The 18,503-nt window shown below is 52.4% G+C and overlaps 1 protein-coding gene across 4 annotated transcripts in view; it reads right to left on the reverse strand.

Annotated features, from left to right (window-relative positions):
* The window catches only part of KLHL29 (kelch like family member 29), a 312,316-nt gene that overhangs the window by 132,786 nt on the left and 161,027 nt on the right, over nucleotides 1-18,503 (reverse strand). For 3 of the 4 annotated variants that reach the window (XM_045447601.1, XM_045447598.1, XM_045447600.1), the window contains exon 3: nucleotides 12,009-12,338. In XM_045447601.1, the coding sequence (XP_045303557.1) occupies nucleotides 12,009-12,293 (285 nt within the window). In that variant the 5' untranslated portion in view covers nucleotides 12,294-12,338. Of the gene's footprint in view, nucleotides 1-12,008; nucleotides 12,342-18,503 lie in introns of all 4 variants that reach the window. The other variant, XM_045447599.1, reaches the window with a different exon arrangement.

Raw genomic sequence — 18,503 nt, forward strand, 5'->3', positions numbered from 1 at the left:
CGTTGAGGTCACCCAGACAGTGATGTGTGGACACGGGCCTTGACCCCAGTCTCTTGACCCTAGCCTGCCCCCGCTAGTAATGAAACCCATAATAAATAGTCGCGTTTTCGTTCTCCTTTCTGTTCCCCTAGAGCAGTGCTGAGGTCACAGAGAAGACAGGGACAAGTCATGGCTGCTTCAAGCCCGTCTGATGTCAGGGGTCAGCCCACGATTCTCCGGTATCCCCATTCCCCAGCCCAGGTGGAAATCTACCAAGATGAAGGAGCTGACCCCTTTTACTTGGGTCTTGCCCCAAGCCCACCAGGGTCATACCTGTGGGCAGTTGTGACGGCCTAGAATGCCCTCCTGGAACGGAACAAGCCCAAGTAGCCTGGAAGCAGCCAAAAAAAAAAGCTAAAGTAGACAGCAGCCGTGTACTGTGTCCCAGACCAAAACAAGAAACCCTGAGAAAGAGGCCTTGGCCTCAAGGCTCAACCATCCCCAATGTCCTGAAGCTGAGCAGAGTCTGACCGCACACATGGCTTGGATGGCAAGGAAAGGTCAGCTGACCAGAGAGAATTAAATGAACAGAACTGTGGCCGGGCCTCTAGGAGGTTTGGGGCTGGGCCACGAAATCCCACACGTGCTTTGGTCTTAGCATTGGTGGTTGTTTGAGATTGCTGAACAAAACTGTTCCAGTGGGGAGCCTGCAGCTATCTCTTCAGGAGACGTGGTGAACACCGGGGAAAGATGTTCACAGCAAGATGTTCAGCGAGCTGCTCATTCAACAAATCTCACCGAGCGTGGTTCTGGGCGCGACCCATCCGGAGCTCCGTGCCCGGCTCTGCAGCTAGACTGCCCAGGGAGGGATGCGGCCCAGCCTGCTGAGTGAGCTCGGCCAATTCCCTCAGCCTTTCTTTCTCAACTCTAATGGTGGTAACAGCAGCTACCTCCGAGGACTTTACAAGTTAAGGTTGGGAAGGTGGTGAGAAGAGTGCCTGGAAGAAAATAATTACTCTGCGAGCACCTTAAATGAAATAACCAAACGTAAAAAGCTGCTGAGAATTACAGGCGAATGGTAACGAGTCCCAAGAAAATACTAATCAATGGAGAAAAAGTACTAATGCTGAATACATGCTAATATTTGTGATCCTGTAAGACCAAACACTTAGGGAGACATGGGAAGGGGCACAGGACTCAGGGCAAAGGCCTTGATATGTTAAATCTGTCCTGCCATCCAGGCTTCATTATCTGGTCCCATCCACAAGCCCACGAAGGCTTCCTTCTGGCTCATGCGGGTCCTGTCTTCATCATCTGCATCATGGGCATCCTGAAATTACTCATTGTTTGAATGCTGATCCGCCCCTTTGTAGAGGTGTCAAAGGCATTCATCCTCCGTTGACCCCAGCAATAGGGGCTAAGTAAATGAGGAAAGAATTATATGCAAAATTCATTCATTCTGTCCTTACACACTTACTGAGAACCTCTATATGCTGGGCATCATATGAAGCCTATTCTATGGAGTTCACTGCCTAATAAAGATACAAATGCATAAGTGAATAAGTACATATAGTTTAGGCATTACATAAGGACATAAACAGAAGTGTTACGGGAACACGAGAAATAACAGCAATTGTTTTTCCATCCAGAGGTGGCAACATTTGGGCTGTCACTTGTTGGATGAACAGGAGTGTTTTCTGGGTGGGCAAGAGTGAGTGGCAAGTGCAAAGGCCCCGGGGCATGAGAATTCTTTACATGTCTGGGAATTGTGGCTGAAGTAGGTGGCAGGGGTGAACTCTCAAGTGACCCATGGTTTAGGCACTCAGTGTGTTGGTGGATTTCCCTCAGCCGGAAACACGGCCCCACGAAAACACAGGAGCGTGGCGATAGCAGTCTATGTCCCGGTGTTGGCATTTAGGGAAGCAATGGGTAGCAGAACCCCTGTAGATAGCAGGGAGTGCTGAAATGAATGAATAACAGGTAGAGGGCACTCACAAAGGTCACTGCAGCTGTTTTTGGCAAGTCAATGTGCCAGGTGAGGTCTGGGAGATGGATGAAGGCACCCATGCTGTCATCAGGGAGCCATCTGTGCAATGGAGGCAGTTGTGCTTTGTTTATTTTTTATTCAACTGTGAAATGTATTAGCTGACATATCAAGAAGCCCAGAGGCAGACAGCAATGCAACATTAGAGCTCTGGTTCCATATACCTGGAATTCTCTTGTGTTTTTCTATTCTGTCTATTCTATTTCTATCCCATGTTGGTTTCATCCTCAGGTCTGTAGCATGATGGTTCAAGGCATCATGTCCAGATATGGCAATAGAGAGGAAGAAAGATGGCCTTCTTCTTGTGACTCTTCTTTAGAAGGAAAAAAAACTTTCCCCAAAGCCTCTGGACAGTATTACTCTCATGTTCCATGGCTATAAGTGGGTCACATGACCCTTCCTAAACCCATGATGACCAGGGGGAAGGGGATCACCAACACCTGGCTTAGAACCATCACAATTCCAGTAGGGCCTAGGGTTCAATTTCCCCAAAGCATGAGAGGTGGTAGATACCTGACCAGAACTGAGGTTCTGGTAGGAAGGAAGAGGGAAAGAAAATGGACATCAGGTAGACAGCCAGCAACCCCCTTACAGACCTCGAAGGTCATTCTGACAGGCCTGGCGAGGTTCTCCACGTCCTGCGCTGGCACGATGACAGCTACCTGTTCACTTGCAGGCTTGGCCATTCTACCTCCTTATTCCTCCCCCTCTACCCTACCTTCCAGCCTTAGGGCCACTTCTAACCTGATGAAGGAATTCTTTAAGTAGCAGGTCAAGAATCTGAAATCATGTTCAGTGCCACTGTGGTGTGGAGTTGGGTTTCTTTTAACCTAGAAAAAGGCTACCCTGTGTTCAGAAGCTTTCTGTGCTGCCAGAGGAGCTCCCCCAAGGTAACCTCAAGGCAGATGCTGTTCTAGAATCGCAAAGAGGATCACAGAAGAGTTAGAGCTGGGGCCCGGGGCTGGCCAGTGCACTGCAGAGCTGGGTAAATCTTCTCTTGACTAGAGACAGAGGCCTCAGCATGGGAGTCCCCTGGTCTACACCTGACAGCCAGCTGGAAGCAGACTGGTCTAGGATGGCTCTCCATGAAGCTGGCCTCATGAGTCTGTCCTTCTATTTCAGCTTACCCTCAGTCATTTAAATCCGGGTTTTTAAAATAAAGAGGTCAACTCCAAAAGGATGAGTGATTGGGATCCTTTCAACTCTCCTCAGTTCCTCAAGACCAGCCTCTTGGCCATGGGGAGTCCCTTGGGCTTTGATTCCTCCCCACTCCAGGTGTGAGAGACTCCCTCTAGCACCCCTGCTCTGTCTGGGCAGGTGAGGAGCCTTGCTTTCTGACAGCCCAAGGAGTGGCCTATGGGGAAGCCCTTGTGGCTTCTAAGGGTGAAAGAGGATAGGAGTAGGGGGTAGGGACAGCAAGCTTAACCAAAATGCCTTGGCTCAAAAGTAGGTCTAATGACACTTCTCCGAAGAAGACATCCAGATGGCTAACTGACACATGAAAAAATGCTCAACATCACTCATCATCAGGGAAATACAAATCAAAACCACAATGAGATACCACCTCACACCTGTCAGAATGGCTAACATGAACAACTCAGGCAACAACAGATATTGGCGAGGATGTGGAGAAAGAGGGTCTCTTTTGCACTGCTGGTGGGAATGCAAACTGCTGCAGCCACTCTGGAAAACTGTATGGAGGTTCCTCAAAAAACTGAAAATAGAACTACTCTGCAACCCAGCAATTGCACTACTAGGTATTTACCCAAGGGATACAGGTGTGCTGTTTCAAAGGGGCACATGCACCCCCATGTTTATAGCAGCACTATCGATGATAGCCAAAGTATGGAAAGAGCCCAAATGTCCAACAATGGATGAATGGATAAAGAAGATGTGGTATACACACACACACACACACACACACACACACACACACAATGGAGTATTACTCAGCAATCAAAAAGGATGAAACCTTGCCATTTGCAACCATGTGGATGGGACTGGAGGGTATTATGCTAAGTGAAATAGAGGAAGACAAATGTCATATGATTTCACTCATATGAGAAATTTAAGAAACAGAACAGTTAGAACACAAGGGAAGGGAAGCAAAAATAATATAAAAACAGGGAGGCGGGCAAAACATAAGAGACTCTTAAATATGGAGAACAGAGGGTTACTGGAGGGGTGGTGGGAGGGGGAAGGGGCTAAATGGGTAAGAGGCATTAAGGAATCTACTCCTGAAATCATTGTTGCACTATATGCTAAGTTGGATGTAAATTAAATAAATAAAATAAAATAAATAAAAGAAATAAAGCACAAATCATAAATGTAAAAAAAAAAAAGTAGATCTAATGAGAACCCCATGTGGGTACTAAAGAGTGTTTTCCTTAAGGGACCATGGCAGCCTGCAGCCAGGAGTTTAAGTCCAGGTAGGGAGGTGCTGACCACTGGCCCTCTGTTATCAGTGTGCACCTTGTCCAGCCCCAAGGACTTCTCTCGTGGTGCCAGAGGGTCCGATGTGTTCATCCATCTCCAGTAAGAGGCAGGAGAGAGGAGGCTGGGACCACAGGGCTCCCACCCCGTCAATACATGTGCCAGCAGCCTTTGAGTGTATGCTGATGCTCTGCTGAGTGCATAGGGCCCTTATTTTCCAGAGGAAAATGAGGTTTCTTGCCTGCGGGTTCTACAGAGGCAAATTCAGGATGCAAATGAACATGACTAGTGGAGACGGTAGCCAGAGAAGCACAGAGTTCTCCTGAGCCTTCATTTCAGGGCAGCGAACGGGGCGCTGAAACTGACTGATAATCTGTCACGTTACATCAGTTTAGCTCTGCGGGGACTTTGCAATGACTCTTCTCGATGGCATTATGCTTTGGGAGGGCTCAAGCCAATTTGGTGGCCTGTGTCATGGAAGTGAGTAACATGGGGACAGGGTCAGTCTGGGTTTGGAGAAAATCCTCCTGCCTGAAATTGAACGAGAGCTTCAGATGCTGATGGGGAAGAAATGATACCAAGGGGTGTTGAGCTCTCCTTTTTATGTTTATTTCCCCGAGTTATTTTTAGCATTGCAGACAGTTCCCAGTTAACAAATGGGTTGGGTTCTGAAAGTTCATTTGTAATTTGGCTGTTTAGATTTTGGAACATACTTTCCCTATAAAAAACAATGTTATAAACGGTGATGAGACTCCCAGGCTAGTTCTCCAAAGCCTATTTAACCCATAATGTAGCTAAAATACTGTCCTTTTGCTATGAAAAAAAATGTTTAATTGCAACATGAGTAATTAAGTAAAACAGGGAAAACCATTAAAAGTGAATAAGAAGTAGATTTATGTTCATCTTGAATGACGCTGTTCGCAGAAAACCTAATTTAATTTAAGAAGAGGCCTTTCCAAGGGCTTTTTGGGAAATTGCATGGGATTTAGCCTATTAGGGAGAAAGAGCCGTGGGGCTGTCCAATTTTCGGCTCCTGAACATTTGCACCACATAACTGGCTCCCTTTCCTGATTTCAGGCTCGTCAGAAAGTCTTCTGTTGAGAATCTGTTTCCCATGCGGATTCTCACAGGGAGAAATTCACTGGTCGAAACCCATGAAGGTGGTCTCCTCGGGGTGGTTTTTTAACATTCTTAGTCACAGGTCAGCCTCTATCTGTGAGAATATCCTGGGAACGACTGTGCCCCAGTCCCACCAACTTTGGGGCAGTGACGGGATCACGTGAGGGCCAAGTCCCGGCCAGCCATGGATTCTTAAGGTAAATGCACCCTGCGAGGTTCCCTGGCGGCCAGCTGCCCCTCCTTCTCTCTGGCGACACAATCCTTGTTGGGCCCTTCTTTCAGACCTCACTAGGCAGCTCTTGGTGTGGATGGGATGTGTGTAGCCCCAGTGTGTTTACGTCATGCAGGTCCCATATTGATTTCCTGCACCAGGCCATGTAGAGGAGAGTAACAGATTGACCTGTCCTTTCTGCCTAAGGCATGTGAGCCGTGGCTTTAAGCAAGTGTGCTGGAAAGCCTGGAGGTATGTTGCAGAAATGACCACAAATGCTTCCCATCCTTGCATGTCTGCCCCTTTGGAACGCGGTGCTATCGAGAGCCAGGGTCTCTCTGCCCACTCCTGGAATCTGGCTTGGCCGTGAGACTTCTTGCGCTAGCGGGATTTCAGCAAACGTGCCTCAGGCAGAGCTTACAAAAGCCCTCGTGCACGGAGTCTTGCCCCCTTGCTGCTCTTGGAAGCCTGAGTCCACCACGTGGACAAGCCCCAGCTAGCTGGATAGAGGATGGCAGGCCACACGGAGGGGGACTGAGACTCCCTGGCTGACGGGCTGCGAAGCACAGATGTGTGGGTGAGGCCAACCCCGACCAGCCGCCCTGAGCCAACCTGCAGCTGACCGCATACAAATGAGAGAGTCGGCCCAGACCAGAACGGACAGCCAGCTCACAGAACTGTGAAGGTTTAAGCCACCAAGTTTTTGAATGATTGTTCTGTAGCAAAAGCTAACCTAGGTGGTTTACCCCTTACATATGCGGAAGAATGCAGAGTGTTCTCTCTTCTTTTTTGCCCCTTTAGTCACAAATTTGAGTTCAAGCCACTCTGGTCCGCCCTCCCTGGACTGTAGGTTTTGAAATGGATGCTTTGGAAATCAGGGCATTTTTCAACTGTAGACATTTCATGACTGACAGATGGGTTTGAAGTCAATGAAGATACAATCCAAACCGTGGCGGCACCTCAAAGTGCAGGCAAAACCCATCAGCTCGGCACGAACATGCACAAGCTGCCTCACGACGCGTGATCAGTGCCTGATAATTTATCACAAGGGAAATCACAAATTCTCATTCACGGAGCAAGAACAGGCTTCTGGATAAAATCACGCACAGTCTGGAAATTCACCACAAAGGGGACTGGAGGGATTCTCCCAACCAGTGTGAATACAAGAGTAGAGGGTGGTCTGCTTCTCATTCTGTAACTGTGCAAAAGCGTCCTTATCCATTTGTGGACACCGGAGCCACACGAGGGGAGGGGCCCGCCAGGCAGGGCTTTGAGGTCATTTACATGATTCCCCACAGAAATCCCAGGTCATCTCCCCCACGCAGGGCATCTCTGCAGAGAGTTTAGAGGGTAGAGGGAAGACGCTGTTGCCGGGGCAGTCTCTCTGATGACATATATCCACCCTAAAAGTGGTGGCTCATAAATGTAAGAAATCTGGGTGTTTGGCGCTCAGAGGGTGGAGCCTACAGACCTCACGGCCCCTTTCGGTTTTCCTCAGGCCTCTGACACAGGCTAAGTCTCTCTCTTCCCAGCCCAGATTTATTTTCAAGGGCTTAGCTCCACGGAACGATGGGAATGTTTCAGCACGAGTGCTCCTGACCACAAGGAAAAAAAGCCCCCAACACATTTCACAGGCATCAGCCAGGATTCTGCAAGGTCCGTTCTTTCAAGAACGAAATTGCATTTTATGAAGCCGTCCCTTTTCTGTTTCATCTGTTAGGCAGGTTTGCTGAGAATAATTTAAATTTCATGCGGCAGCAACTGCAGGACAGTGGAGTTTCCTTTCCGCCCCACGAACAGGCCTGGCCCGGGAGTCATGGTCCAGCTTCTCAGCTCCGCCTTCCCGCCCCCGCCGCAGGGGGCTTGACCGCCCAGCAGCCCAGAGTGGCAGCGGTGGGCCAGGAACAGGGCTGTCCAAGCTCTCGGTGACCTCATGCCGCCACAGTCAGGGGAAGGGGACGGTCCAGAGAGGGTCCTGCCAGCACCAACTGCCCGGGAGCCGGGTTTACCCGAATAGGACGGATACTTGTCTGACCCAATCTCTGATTTAGCTTTTCAAAATGACTTAACCAATCCCCACACCATCTTTGCGAGGAAGATCCTATGACTGTTCCCATTTTATAGACAAAGAAACTGAGGTTCAGAGACATACTCATCTCCTGGGAGGCAGAGGTCAGATTCAAACCCAGTTCTGCCATGGTTCGACAGCTTGAAGCCCTCACTAGCTGTACGATGGAGAGTCGACAAAATCTTCGGGCTAAATTTTCCTACCTAACCCAAAAAGTAAATATGCCCATTTTCTTGCACATTGGTATCTGCTGTCGAGGAGGTGGATGGAGGGATGGGAAAAGTTACCGTAACAATGCCACAGTAACGGTTACCATGGAGAACGCGCTGTGCCAGGCGGCCTGGGGAAAGGAGGCAGCCCAGGTGGTCCATTTCTCACTCACTGGGGGCCCTTGGCAAGTCTTGTTTTCTCTGAGCCTCATTCTTCTGACAGGCAAAATAGAGAGGCCGGAAGGCACGGTCACTATGTTCCTCTGAGGCTCTGGGGACTTGCGGGCGTGTGTGTGTGTGTGTGTGTGTGTGTGTGTGTCTGCGTGCGTGTCATTTGGTCATGCCCTCCCCTACCTCAATGGCCTGGAATATGTGCTTGTCCAACCGGCCTTTCATCAAAGACCAGCTAGAAATCCTCAGGCCACAGAAAAACGAAGAAACATAAAACTCAACTCAGGCCTAAGGCAGCGGTGACAGAAAGAATTGTCATCACCTCACTAACCAGCCCCAGGGCACACAGCCAGCCGTCCCTACCCTGGGGAGCTGGGACGGTCCCCTCATGGTCTGGAAGATGCAGTCCTAGCACTGAGAGTGAGAGGGTGAGCAGGCCACGGGACTAGGGGCAAGAGAGGGGACAGGCCGTCTCTGCATCGGTGGCGATGGCATCGGATGCCGGTGGTGGCCCATGGCCCCCAGAGAGATGTGACACCTGCTCCATGCCCAGCCTGGGGGGACGCTAAGGCCTGGCAGCACTGACACTTGTCCCCGAGAGTCACCTTGGGGGCCTTTCCCTGAGTCCTTGGGTGTGACCCTGGCCCGCTCATGGTGCCAGACCCTTCACTGAGGAAGGCATGCTGGTATGTTCAAGCAGCCATCACCACACTCCAGGGCAGCAGGAACACAGGGCGCTGTGCCTGGCTTCCACGCAGCCCCCTCCCTCAGCCACCTTCCACCAGAGTAGGGTCTTGGCCCTGGGTACACGCCGGGCTTTCCTTGGAGGAAGGGGTCCCATGGCTGAAAAAGCTTTAAAATCCCTTCACTCCACTGTCAGGCTTACCGGGCAATGCCGGCTTCAGGGTTAGTTTGGGGCCCACTAGATGTCCTCCCTCTAGCTCTTCTTGCTGCCGTGTCCCCTTGGTCATGTCATGCCTCCATGTCACAGATTGGTGTGAACGATAACCACTCAGAAACACAAGGTGCTTTCCCTGCCTGTGTGGGGCCTACCTCCTGTTTCTTAACTGAAGACCTACTTTTTTCTCTTGGTGAGGTTAGAAATGATCCCTCTTCCTTCCAGGGGCATGTCCTTGTCCCCTAGGCTTTACCTGGGTGATAGTGACAACGGTGGCTGTGGTAACAACCCCTATACAAGACTTACCACGTACCACTCGGCTCGGTTCTGAGCACTTTATATGTATTTTAACTCACACGATCTTCACAACTCTGGCAGGCACTACCTGTTCCCATTTTATGGGAGCAAGGCACAGAGAGGTTAAGTAACTCGTTCAGGGTTGCTCAGCTAACAAGAGATAGGGCAGAATTCAAACCTGGGCACCCTGGCTCCCCAGTCTGTCTTTATCCACAACACTAAGCTGTCTCTGCCAATAACCTCAATGGGAGAGACATTCTCGGGTCACTCAGTCACAGTGTCCAGGCCACAGACTTGTCATATCCTGACCTATGTGTTTGCCGAGGGCAAGTGCTAGCCCTTGGCTACTCAGTAAAGATGCAGCTTGCTGACCAGGGAAACCACAGATACCCCAGTTTGGGCCTGCCTGTCAGTTGATGTGGTGCTGGCATGGGGTTAGACAAATAGGCAGGGAGACAGGCGTCTGGGAGGGCGGGTAGCAGCTTGGCCAGATGGCAGAGAGGCACCGCCATGGCCCAAATTCAGTGACAGCGTTCTGGACAGAAGCTGCCACTGGCTGCTGTCTTCCATTTCTGCTGCACACCCCATTCTCTTGAGCACCTCGAAAAATCCCGGATGTAAGCAGGTACCTTTGTTTGACCGGACAAGCCTTTGCAGGTCTGGAGCAGGGCTGGAGATGGTAACAGAGGGGACATGTGCCAAGGAGCTGGCTGTCCCATGGGCATGAACTTTTGGCCCCCTCCCCTATCAATGCAATGCTCCCCAGCTCCCCCAGTTGCTGTTTTCCATCAGAGGCTGGGTTCCTCTCCTCCCATGTGCTGTGGTTTGGGGCCCTGCCAGTCAGGGATGGTGAATATCAAGCTGTTTGGGAGCAAAGCAGGAGCTGTGTGGGCGGGGCAGCCCTGTGTGAGAGGCCCTCACCACTGAGTCCCCTCCAGCTCCCTTGACTGGAGGGCCAACCCCTGCCTCTGGTGCAGCCTGACAGCATCCATAAAAAGGCCTCCATCCAGAGAGGGCAGAAATCGTCAAGCGGGCTCCCAGGTCCAGCTTCTCTCTCCCGACCCGGAGCCCCCAGCGGTCAGCTCCAGAAGCTGCCATTGTCCAGATGGCCAACAGCTGGCCTTCTGAGTGGCCGCCAGATGTGGCTGGCGGGGCAGCCGACTGGCTCCACCGGGCAGAGGTCGCTGCATTGGGGAAGTTCTGGGGGCTGGTGCCCAGGGGACGAATGCGTTTGGCTGGTCTGGGGGCGTCGTGCCCAAATAACTCTCCATCTCCTCTCCTGCATCCAACATTCCTTCCCTCCCCATCTCAGTGGGGAGGTGTTTTCATAACAGGAAAATAAAATCAATAAGGCACTGCAGCAAGATGTCAGTGTGCTCCGAGCTGGCCTCCAATAGCTCCATTGTCTCGGGCCTCCGCTGGGCTCTGGGCCGGCAGCGCTCAGTTATTAATGGGAAGCAGGGCTGAAAGGGAGTTTTGAAAATCACAGAGACAAAGGCACAGCACACCTGGAGTGAAGCTTTCCAACGCCACGGCCACCTCACAATGGCTGCGCCGGGCCTCCCCCGCCTTTAACTTCTCCCGCAACTTTTATGAAAGCAGGGAAGAAAACACTAGACACACACACACACACACACACACACACACACACACACACGCACGCATGCACGCATGCTCACGCTGGCTCCTGGGAGGTGGCTGTGAATGGCTGGCCGAGGCAAAGGTGGCCTGCAGAGCCCCTGATCCTCCGAGGAAGCAGGATGGCCATAAACAGGCTTCCTGCCACCGGTGCAGGTCCTGGTCCCTGGAAGGTCCTGGCACCTGAGGGGCTCTGAGCAGCGTGAGGGGGACCAGCTCAGCCTGAAGCCAGGCATGAGACTTGGTGACATTTTCATTTCAGTATCTCAGTCAGTAATGCAGCCTGGTTTCTGCGGTCATTCCCAAGGCTGGAGCCACCTCCAGAAGAGAGGGAATGGCCTGGAGATGATGCCCCTGAAGCTGACTGCTGGGGCCCAAGGCCTGGGCCCCAACGAAGGTCCAGCCTCGGACCAGCTCTCACAGACTTGGTGTATCTCAGTATCCCCAACCATCAGGTGGGGACAAAAGTAGCGATCCACGGGGTTATCTGAGGCTTGGAAGGCACGGTGGACGGGAGAATTCTCAGCAGTGTAGTTACCAAGTAGTAGATTTATGACTGTTTATGCCTTACTGCTGGTGACTACCTTCTTGCAAACCTAAGTCACTGGTGCCCCCGGAGCGGGGGGACTTGCATGGTCTAAAGTCACCTATTTAGGGAATCTTTATTGCCAACTTGGAGTTCACTGTCCCTACACAAATTAAAAAGCACTTTGTCAACATGGCATAAGACAACAAATGGCCTCAGCACCTGCTTGTCTTACAAGTTAGTCACAGAGAGAGACTTTATGGCAAACAAAATCATGTGAGCTTTCACTTGAACTGACGCCGGCCCAGCCCCAGGGACGCCAATGCTCTGGAGAAGGTGGTGACTGGTGCACAGACCTTCAGGGGAAGCCACGACCCTCTGCTCGGCTCCTGCTCGGAGGGGACGCCGGGCTTACCTTGGTGGTGACGGCGGAGGCAGAGCTGGCCACGAGGCTGGTGATGGCCTCACCGCTGCCGGTAGTGCAGGGAGCCGGGGCGGTGGCGGGCGTGGGCAGCCGGGACGGCACCACGGGCAGCGGCAAGAGGCCAGGCCGGGCGCTGAGGCTACTGGCTGAGCCGCCACCGGCCCCCGCGGTGGCGCTGCAGATGCTGGTGGTCCCATGCGTACCGTTGGCGCTCCACTCTCGGCGGTCCCAGCCCACGCGGTAATCTCGTTCGAAGCGGCTGTGGTGCCGGGACATCTTGCTGGGCCGTGGCTGCTCCTCACAGGGGAACAGAGGCCGGACCTGCTGGCACAGAGCGGAGAGGAGGGCGGTTTAGTCACACAGCAGCCCGGCCGGGACGCCGTCAGCATCGAGGAAGCACCTGCTCTGTGCGCAAAAAAGGGCTTTCCAACGACAGCTCATTTCCTATTCACAGCAAGCCCACAACGCATGGATCGCTAACCCCATGTCACAGAGGGGGGAACAAAGGATTTGTCCAGGATCCCGTGGCAAAAGTGTAGTAGACAAGATTTGAACCCAGTGTCAGTTTAGAGTAATGCTTTTTGATTCAGGGGCACCCGGGTGGCTCAGATGGTTGAGCGTCCGACGTCGGCTCAGGTCATGATCTCGTGGTTCGTGGGTTCGAGCCCCGCGTCAGGTTCTGCGCTGACAGCTCGGAGCCTGGAGCCTGCTTCAGATTCTGTGTCTCCCTCTCTCTCTGCCCCGCTCTTGCTCACTCTCTTTCTTTCTCTCTCTCTCTCTCAAAAATAAATAAGCATTAACACAAAATTTAGAGAAATGCTTTTTGTTCTGCGGTGTCACACTCCCCCAGAGCAACATGCGTGTGCTCATCTGAATTATGGTTGGGATTTTATCCCACCATCCCCACCATGAAAACAAGGTCCCGTGGACTCCTCAGGCAGGCCACGCTTCCCCCAACCCTATGACGGGGAGAGCGGCCACACCTGTAGGCTCACTTCATAGTGGACATGGCCCTTTCCATAAACCTCATATTATCCTCCCTGGAGCCCGTGAGCCGGCCGGGCATGGCTCATCCCCAGTGTATGGATCAGGGAGCTGGTTGAGAATAAGTGACTCCCTTGAGGTCAGAGGAAGGGAGAAGGTGGCCAGGATCTCTGGCCTTCGGACGGTGGCTCCATGTAGGGCTCTAGTCCGGAAAGGGGTGAAGCCCCTGGGTGTTCAGAGTTCTTTATAACCCTATGATTTAGTTGCTGGCACTAGAGACCCCAGTGCTCCCTGTGAAGCAGACATCCCCCTGGCGACTTTCATGGCTATCTGAACGGCAGGCCCTCAGTGTTGTCATGGAGACCTAGACACCCGGGGATGCTTGCAGGGCCCCCTGCGGTGTGAGAACTGGGTTTTGCTCAGAATTACAGTGAATTGCCTGGTACCTTGACCGGCCCGGACCCGCTGTCACCCTCAGTCACCAAGGATGGAAAGATACCGGGGAGGCTGACTCGGCCGGAGAGGTGGCAGCAAGGCTGAGGCAGAGGGGAGAGGTGACGGCAGAGTCAGGGCACAGGTGGCGGCCTGGGGAGGGCAGGTGTCTGCCTTGCGCATCACATCCTCAGCTCCGGTCACTGCTCAAGTGTGATTTGGCCTGCTCTGCAACCACTTCCTGTCTGGGGTGTGAGCTCCTGGGGGTCAGGGAGAGCTCCCGGCTCATTTTCCTATCCTGCAAATCCAGCTGGGTCATGGTGGGGGGGCTCTGGAGTGACTGGCTAGTGGATGGACTGGCTGCCCTATTTTAGAAATTTGTACCTGACTCTACTGTGGTCTTCGCACAGCAGGTCTAGTTGCCAGCTTCTAGTGCCACAGAGCCAGAGCCCGGGCCCAACCCTCATGACCTGCTACCTTTGTTCTGCTTGGGTGGTTGGGGGCCCCTGGCAGCCATTGTGCCCTCCCTGGGCACCGTGCCCTCTGCCAGACACAAGGGGCACACTGAAGCAGAGCTGACCGTGACCTCTTAAAACGGACATGGGGCTCATTGTTTATTTTATCGTTATGCTTCATGGCTTACCTGCTGCCACCACATTACTATTTCACCTATCCAATATTACATAATAAAAAATGATTCATAAAAATGAATCCCCCTTTGACCACCCCCTCACAGACTACTCTTAAGAGAGTTGTTTAAATAGCTCTCATCACTTTTCCCCCTCCTGCCCACACTGTGACCTGTTCTGATGTGGCTTTTGCTCTGGCCAGTCCTTGGGAGTTGTTCTCACCGAGGTCATGAGTGACCTGCGTGTTCAATCCCACGGGACACTCACACCTTGTCTCTCTCAACCCCTCTCACATTTGGCACGGCTGATCTCTCTCTCTCTCCTTCTAGAAACCTCTTCTCTGTGGCTTCCAAGGCATCATCATGCTCTCTCCTTGTTTTCCTCTTACGTCTCTGCTATTCCTTAGTAGTCTCCTTGGCAAGCTCCTGTTTCTCGGCTCATTCTTGGGGGTCCCCATTTCCCCCACATCTTGTCCCACCTTACACACTCTCCCTGGACAATCTCGTCAACTGTCATCTCTTTCCTGATGACCCTCAAGGCTACATTTCCAGCTCCCTGTCTGTCCTAAGTGCCATACCTACTGTTCTAGAGTCTGAAGTATACCAGTACATGGTTGCCCCACAGGTACCTCAACACCGTAGGTCCCAGAATTAACTCATTGTTCTTCTGCCCACTCATTCTCAGGGATTCCCTCTCGCAGGGAAAGCCACCCCCATTTCCCCATGTCCATCCACATGTTCAACAGTGAGGTCTTTGATTCTATGACCCCTGCTGCTTCTCAAATCTGCCCCCTCTCCCTCTGCACATCCACCACCCAACTCACAAAGATTATCTCCACCAGTGTCCCTGTTCTGGTCTTGCCCTTCTTACCCATTCTCCACCCAACTGCCCATGTGGTTTTTTTAAAGCACAAATTCGATCACCATACTTTGCTGCTTTAACTCCTATCCTTCAGAATAACATCCAGACCTCTCAGCGTGGCCCAGGAGACACCTGAGGATTCCAGCGTCACCACTCATCCTTCCCACCCCAGAGGCGATGCCCCGCCATTCCAAACACCTTTCTGGTTTCTGAAGGCATCAGCTCTCTCTCCGCTTGGGGTCCAAGTCAATGTTGCTCCTTTGCCAGGAATGGATTCCCACTCTTCCCATGGCCAAGCCCCACATGTCTGTTGGGACTCAGTTCAGGCTCTGATTCTTCTAGAGGCTGCCTTGACCCACCTCCTCCAGATCAGGCAAGAAGTCCTCTTCTAGCCCCACCCCGGGTACCTGGCGCCCACCCCATTCCCAGCATCAACGGCTGTGGTATATTTGCTACCTTGAGAACAGTCCCAGGTTTATTGTCTTTGTAATCCTTGCACCTAACACAATGCCTGGCATTCAGTACACATTTGCTACATGAACAAACAAATGCTTATTTTTTCTTAATCGCTTAATATTTCCAGAAGAGATGAATGCATTTGTGTGAAGGGGAGAAGCTCAGACACAAAAAACTTGAGTCTTCTGACTGGAAATTCCATTCAGGTATCAGGGTAAGGAAATGTCCTATCTCCCGGGTAAGCCAGACCTGGAGCCTCTGAGGATGGCTCAGAAGGAGAGCAGAACCTCTGCATGTCCAGGGTTAGCCAGGCCCCACAGCTTAGACTCTTGTTTCCCAACATTCACCTGCAAGGCTCTTCCTAATTATCAGCACCTCAGGGCCACGATTTCCCTAGGTTGGATCATAAGTGTGGCAGAGATGATGCTGCAAAGCTCACCACACCGTGTCCTCTCTCCGACCACCCAGGAAGACCTCCCCATGCCTCCCTTGCAGTTAAGTTGGGAATCCCACGTCTGAATTCAGGCAGATAGAATGAGAGGGGAGGTGATGGAGAACATTTCCAGACCCTGTCCTCTAAGAGCATCTTATATTAACCTCAGTTCCCTTCACCTGCTCTGGCAACCTCGGAGATGCAGCTATTGGTGGAAGCTATTGCCCCACTAGCCTCGGACTTGGAAAGATTGGGACACACATCTTCACTGTGTTAAGGCGCTGAGATGGCGGGGTTATTTTGTTACCGAAGCCTAGCCTCGCCTGACGGATCCACTAAGACAGCCCTTACATTCCCACAAAACAATACAACCTCACATATTGTCAAGGAAATCATCTCCTTCCAGCTGGTGAGGATGGAGAGGGGGAAGGGCCCACAGGTGGGCAGAGCATGCTTGGGAGCGGGTCAGTGGAGCCTCCTTCAGCCCAAGGACACCTCCGAGGTCAGTAGATCCAGCCAGCTCGCTGCCTCGGGGACTACCTGCTGTAGGACACTGTGGCTCCATTGTACTCGTGGTCCCAGCACCCGCCCCTCCCCCCACCTCCTCCCGCTGCCCATCTTTTCCAGGCTCCGAATGGAGACTCAGGCAGCTGGAGGCCACGCAGTCTGGTTTCAGCCTCATTAAGTGTATTCAAAACAAAGGTCAAGTCTTTGCATGCCAGGTTTGGGTTAGACTTCATTCCTCAATTTAATTTCCCCTTGCAAACGGAATGAAAGAAATGTGTTGCACAGTTTACCCTGGGTGAGACGGCAGAGTGCCAGCTCCAGAGGTGGCAACTTTAGTAATTCCTGCTGGGCACAGAGCCAGCATGTCAAAAAGGTTCGGTGTGCCCACACGTGCACCCTGGGTGGTGGTGGGGGAGGCAGCGGGAAGGGCTCGCTGGGGCGGGAGGGGGCCCCACGCGGACAGGGCGTCTCAGACGAGACCGGTCAAGCAATTACAGACAAAACACACACAAGTGCTTCCCTGTCAAGGTGAGCACCTTTTCCTGGCAGGCTGCTGGCGAGCTGGTAGAGGCTGGCATGGGGCCCTTTACTGAGGGACAGAGGGGAGTCTGAGCAGCGGCCATGCCTCTGAGTGTCAGGTGCACTTCTAGCTCTGATCCGGAAACTTTGCCTGCTGCCTGTCCCCGGACCCCTTCCCGTGCTCCCGACTCCCAGATCTGAAATGTGCCCAGCCTCTACGCTGAACGGCAACTGCCCTTTTCTCAGTGTTGTGCAGCCTCTGAAAAGGAGGAGTCATCTGCTTGGAGGAAACTGCCTAAGAATTGGATCCAAAGCTTTAGGTGTTGTTTATTTTGTTTTTACATTCTCTGTGACGTGCTTAGGTTGCCTCTATGATGATAGGAAAGGTAATGTGAAATGAAAGCCTTTTTCGTCAGTACTTTGGAGTCCCATAAGAAATGGTCTGGGGCTATGGAACCTAGCGTAGGCATCCTTCCCTGCCAGGAGATAGGGGCTCCACCCCAGTAAGTGCCTGGTTTAAGGCTCAGTTCAGGCTCTGGAAACCCCATGGAGCTGAACCCTCTTCTGCTTATGCTCCAGTCAGATCCTGAGATCTGACCAGGCCCCAGGTGTTCGGGCACCTCTCTGGCCACCTGGTCAGGTTTCAGATCCTGAAACCTGAGTTGTTCCAGGTCATTGAGTTGTTGGGTTTCAGAGTGTCTCTGCAAGGGGGCCTATACTCCCTGCCCTGTTCTGAGTTCTGGAGACTGTCCTGTCTGCTCTGCAAGCCCAGAGCCCTCAGTGACCACTCTAGGACTCAGACCTGTGTCCCCAGGCAGTGGAAAGAAAGCCAAGTAGGGGGTCAAGAGAGCTGAGTCTGAACCCCAGCACTACCCCTAACTAGCTCTGGGAACTCAAGGATGCCTCAGGTTGTTCCTCTGGAAAGTGGGGGTGGACAATTGTACTGTCCCCAGCATCAAGAGAGAATCCAACCTAAACCCAGCGAGCCCTCTGCACCAGGCAAAGAGCCTGATCACTGGGCCATGATCAGACCCTAAAGCTACGGGGTGGAAAAAGGTAGGCCAACAGGAGGCAGTTTTCCAGGATGAAGACAAAGGAGACTGTCAACTATGAAGTTGTGTGTGGTCTGCTCTCTGAAACGCATGGCCATGGACTCCCTGAGACCCCCGTGCTAGGTGGATGGGAACTGGTAGGGTGCTCTGTCACCCAGGACCCCTGGGAGAGAACAGACTTGGTGAGAAAGGTCATCCTCAGCTGAATACCTGTGACCTGGGGGATCTTGTATCAGGAACCCCAAGGCCTGCCTGGTCAGATAGCCTTCTCCCTGCAGCTCAGGGTACCATGATGGGCTCAGGCCCAAGCTTATGGAAGGCCTGGGCCATCTGGGGCCTGAGGATGGCCTGGAGGAGGAGACTCAGCCGACACCCAGGCTCAGCCCCAGTGCCTAGGCTGCATCTGTATTTTGGTCTCCCGGATACTTGCTGGGCCCCAGATCAGTAGCCATGCCCCACAGATCACCTCAACATGAATTATTCATGAGTAAATAATTAAGAGTTGTGTGTGCCATCATTGTTAGCATTATCCACGCCGGGCTGGGGCACAGGGGCCACTGTCCAGGAGCCCACGGTGCTGGCCACGTGGACAAGCACACTGTGCACCCCTGAA

The sequence above is a fragment of the Leopardus geoffroyi genome, chromosome A3, assembly GCF_018350155.1.
Source record: "Leopardus geoffroyi isolate Oge1 chromosome A3, O.geoffroyi_Oge1_pat1.0, whole genome shotgun sequence".
NCBI lineage: Eukaryota > Metazoa > Chordata > Mammalia > Carnivora > Felidae > Leopardus > Leopardus geoffroyi.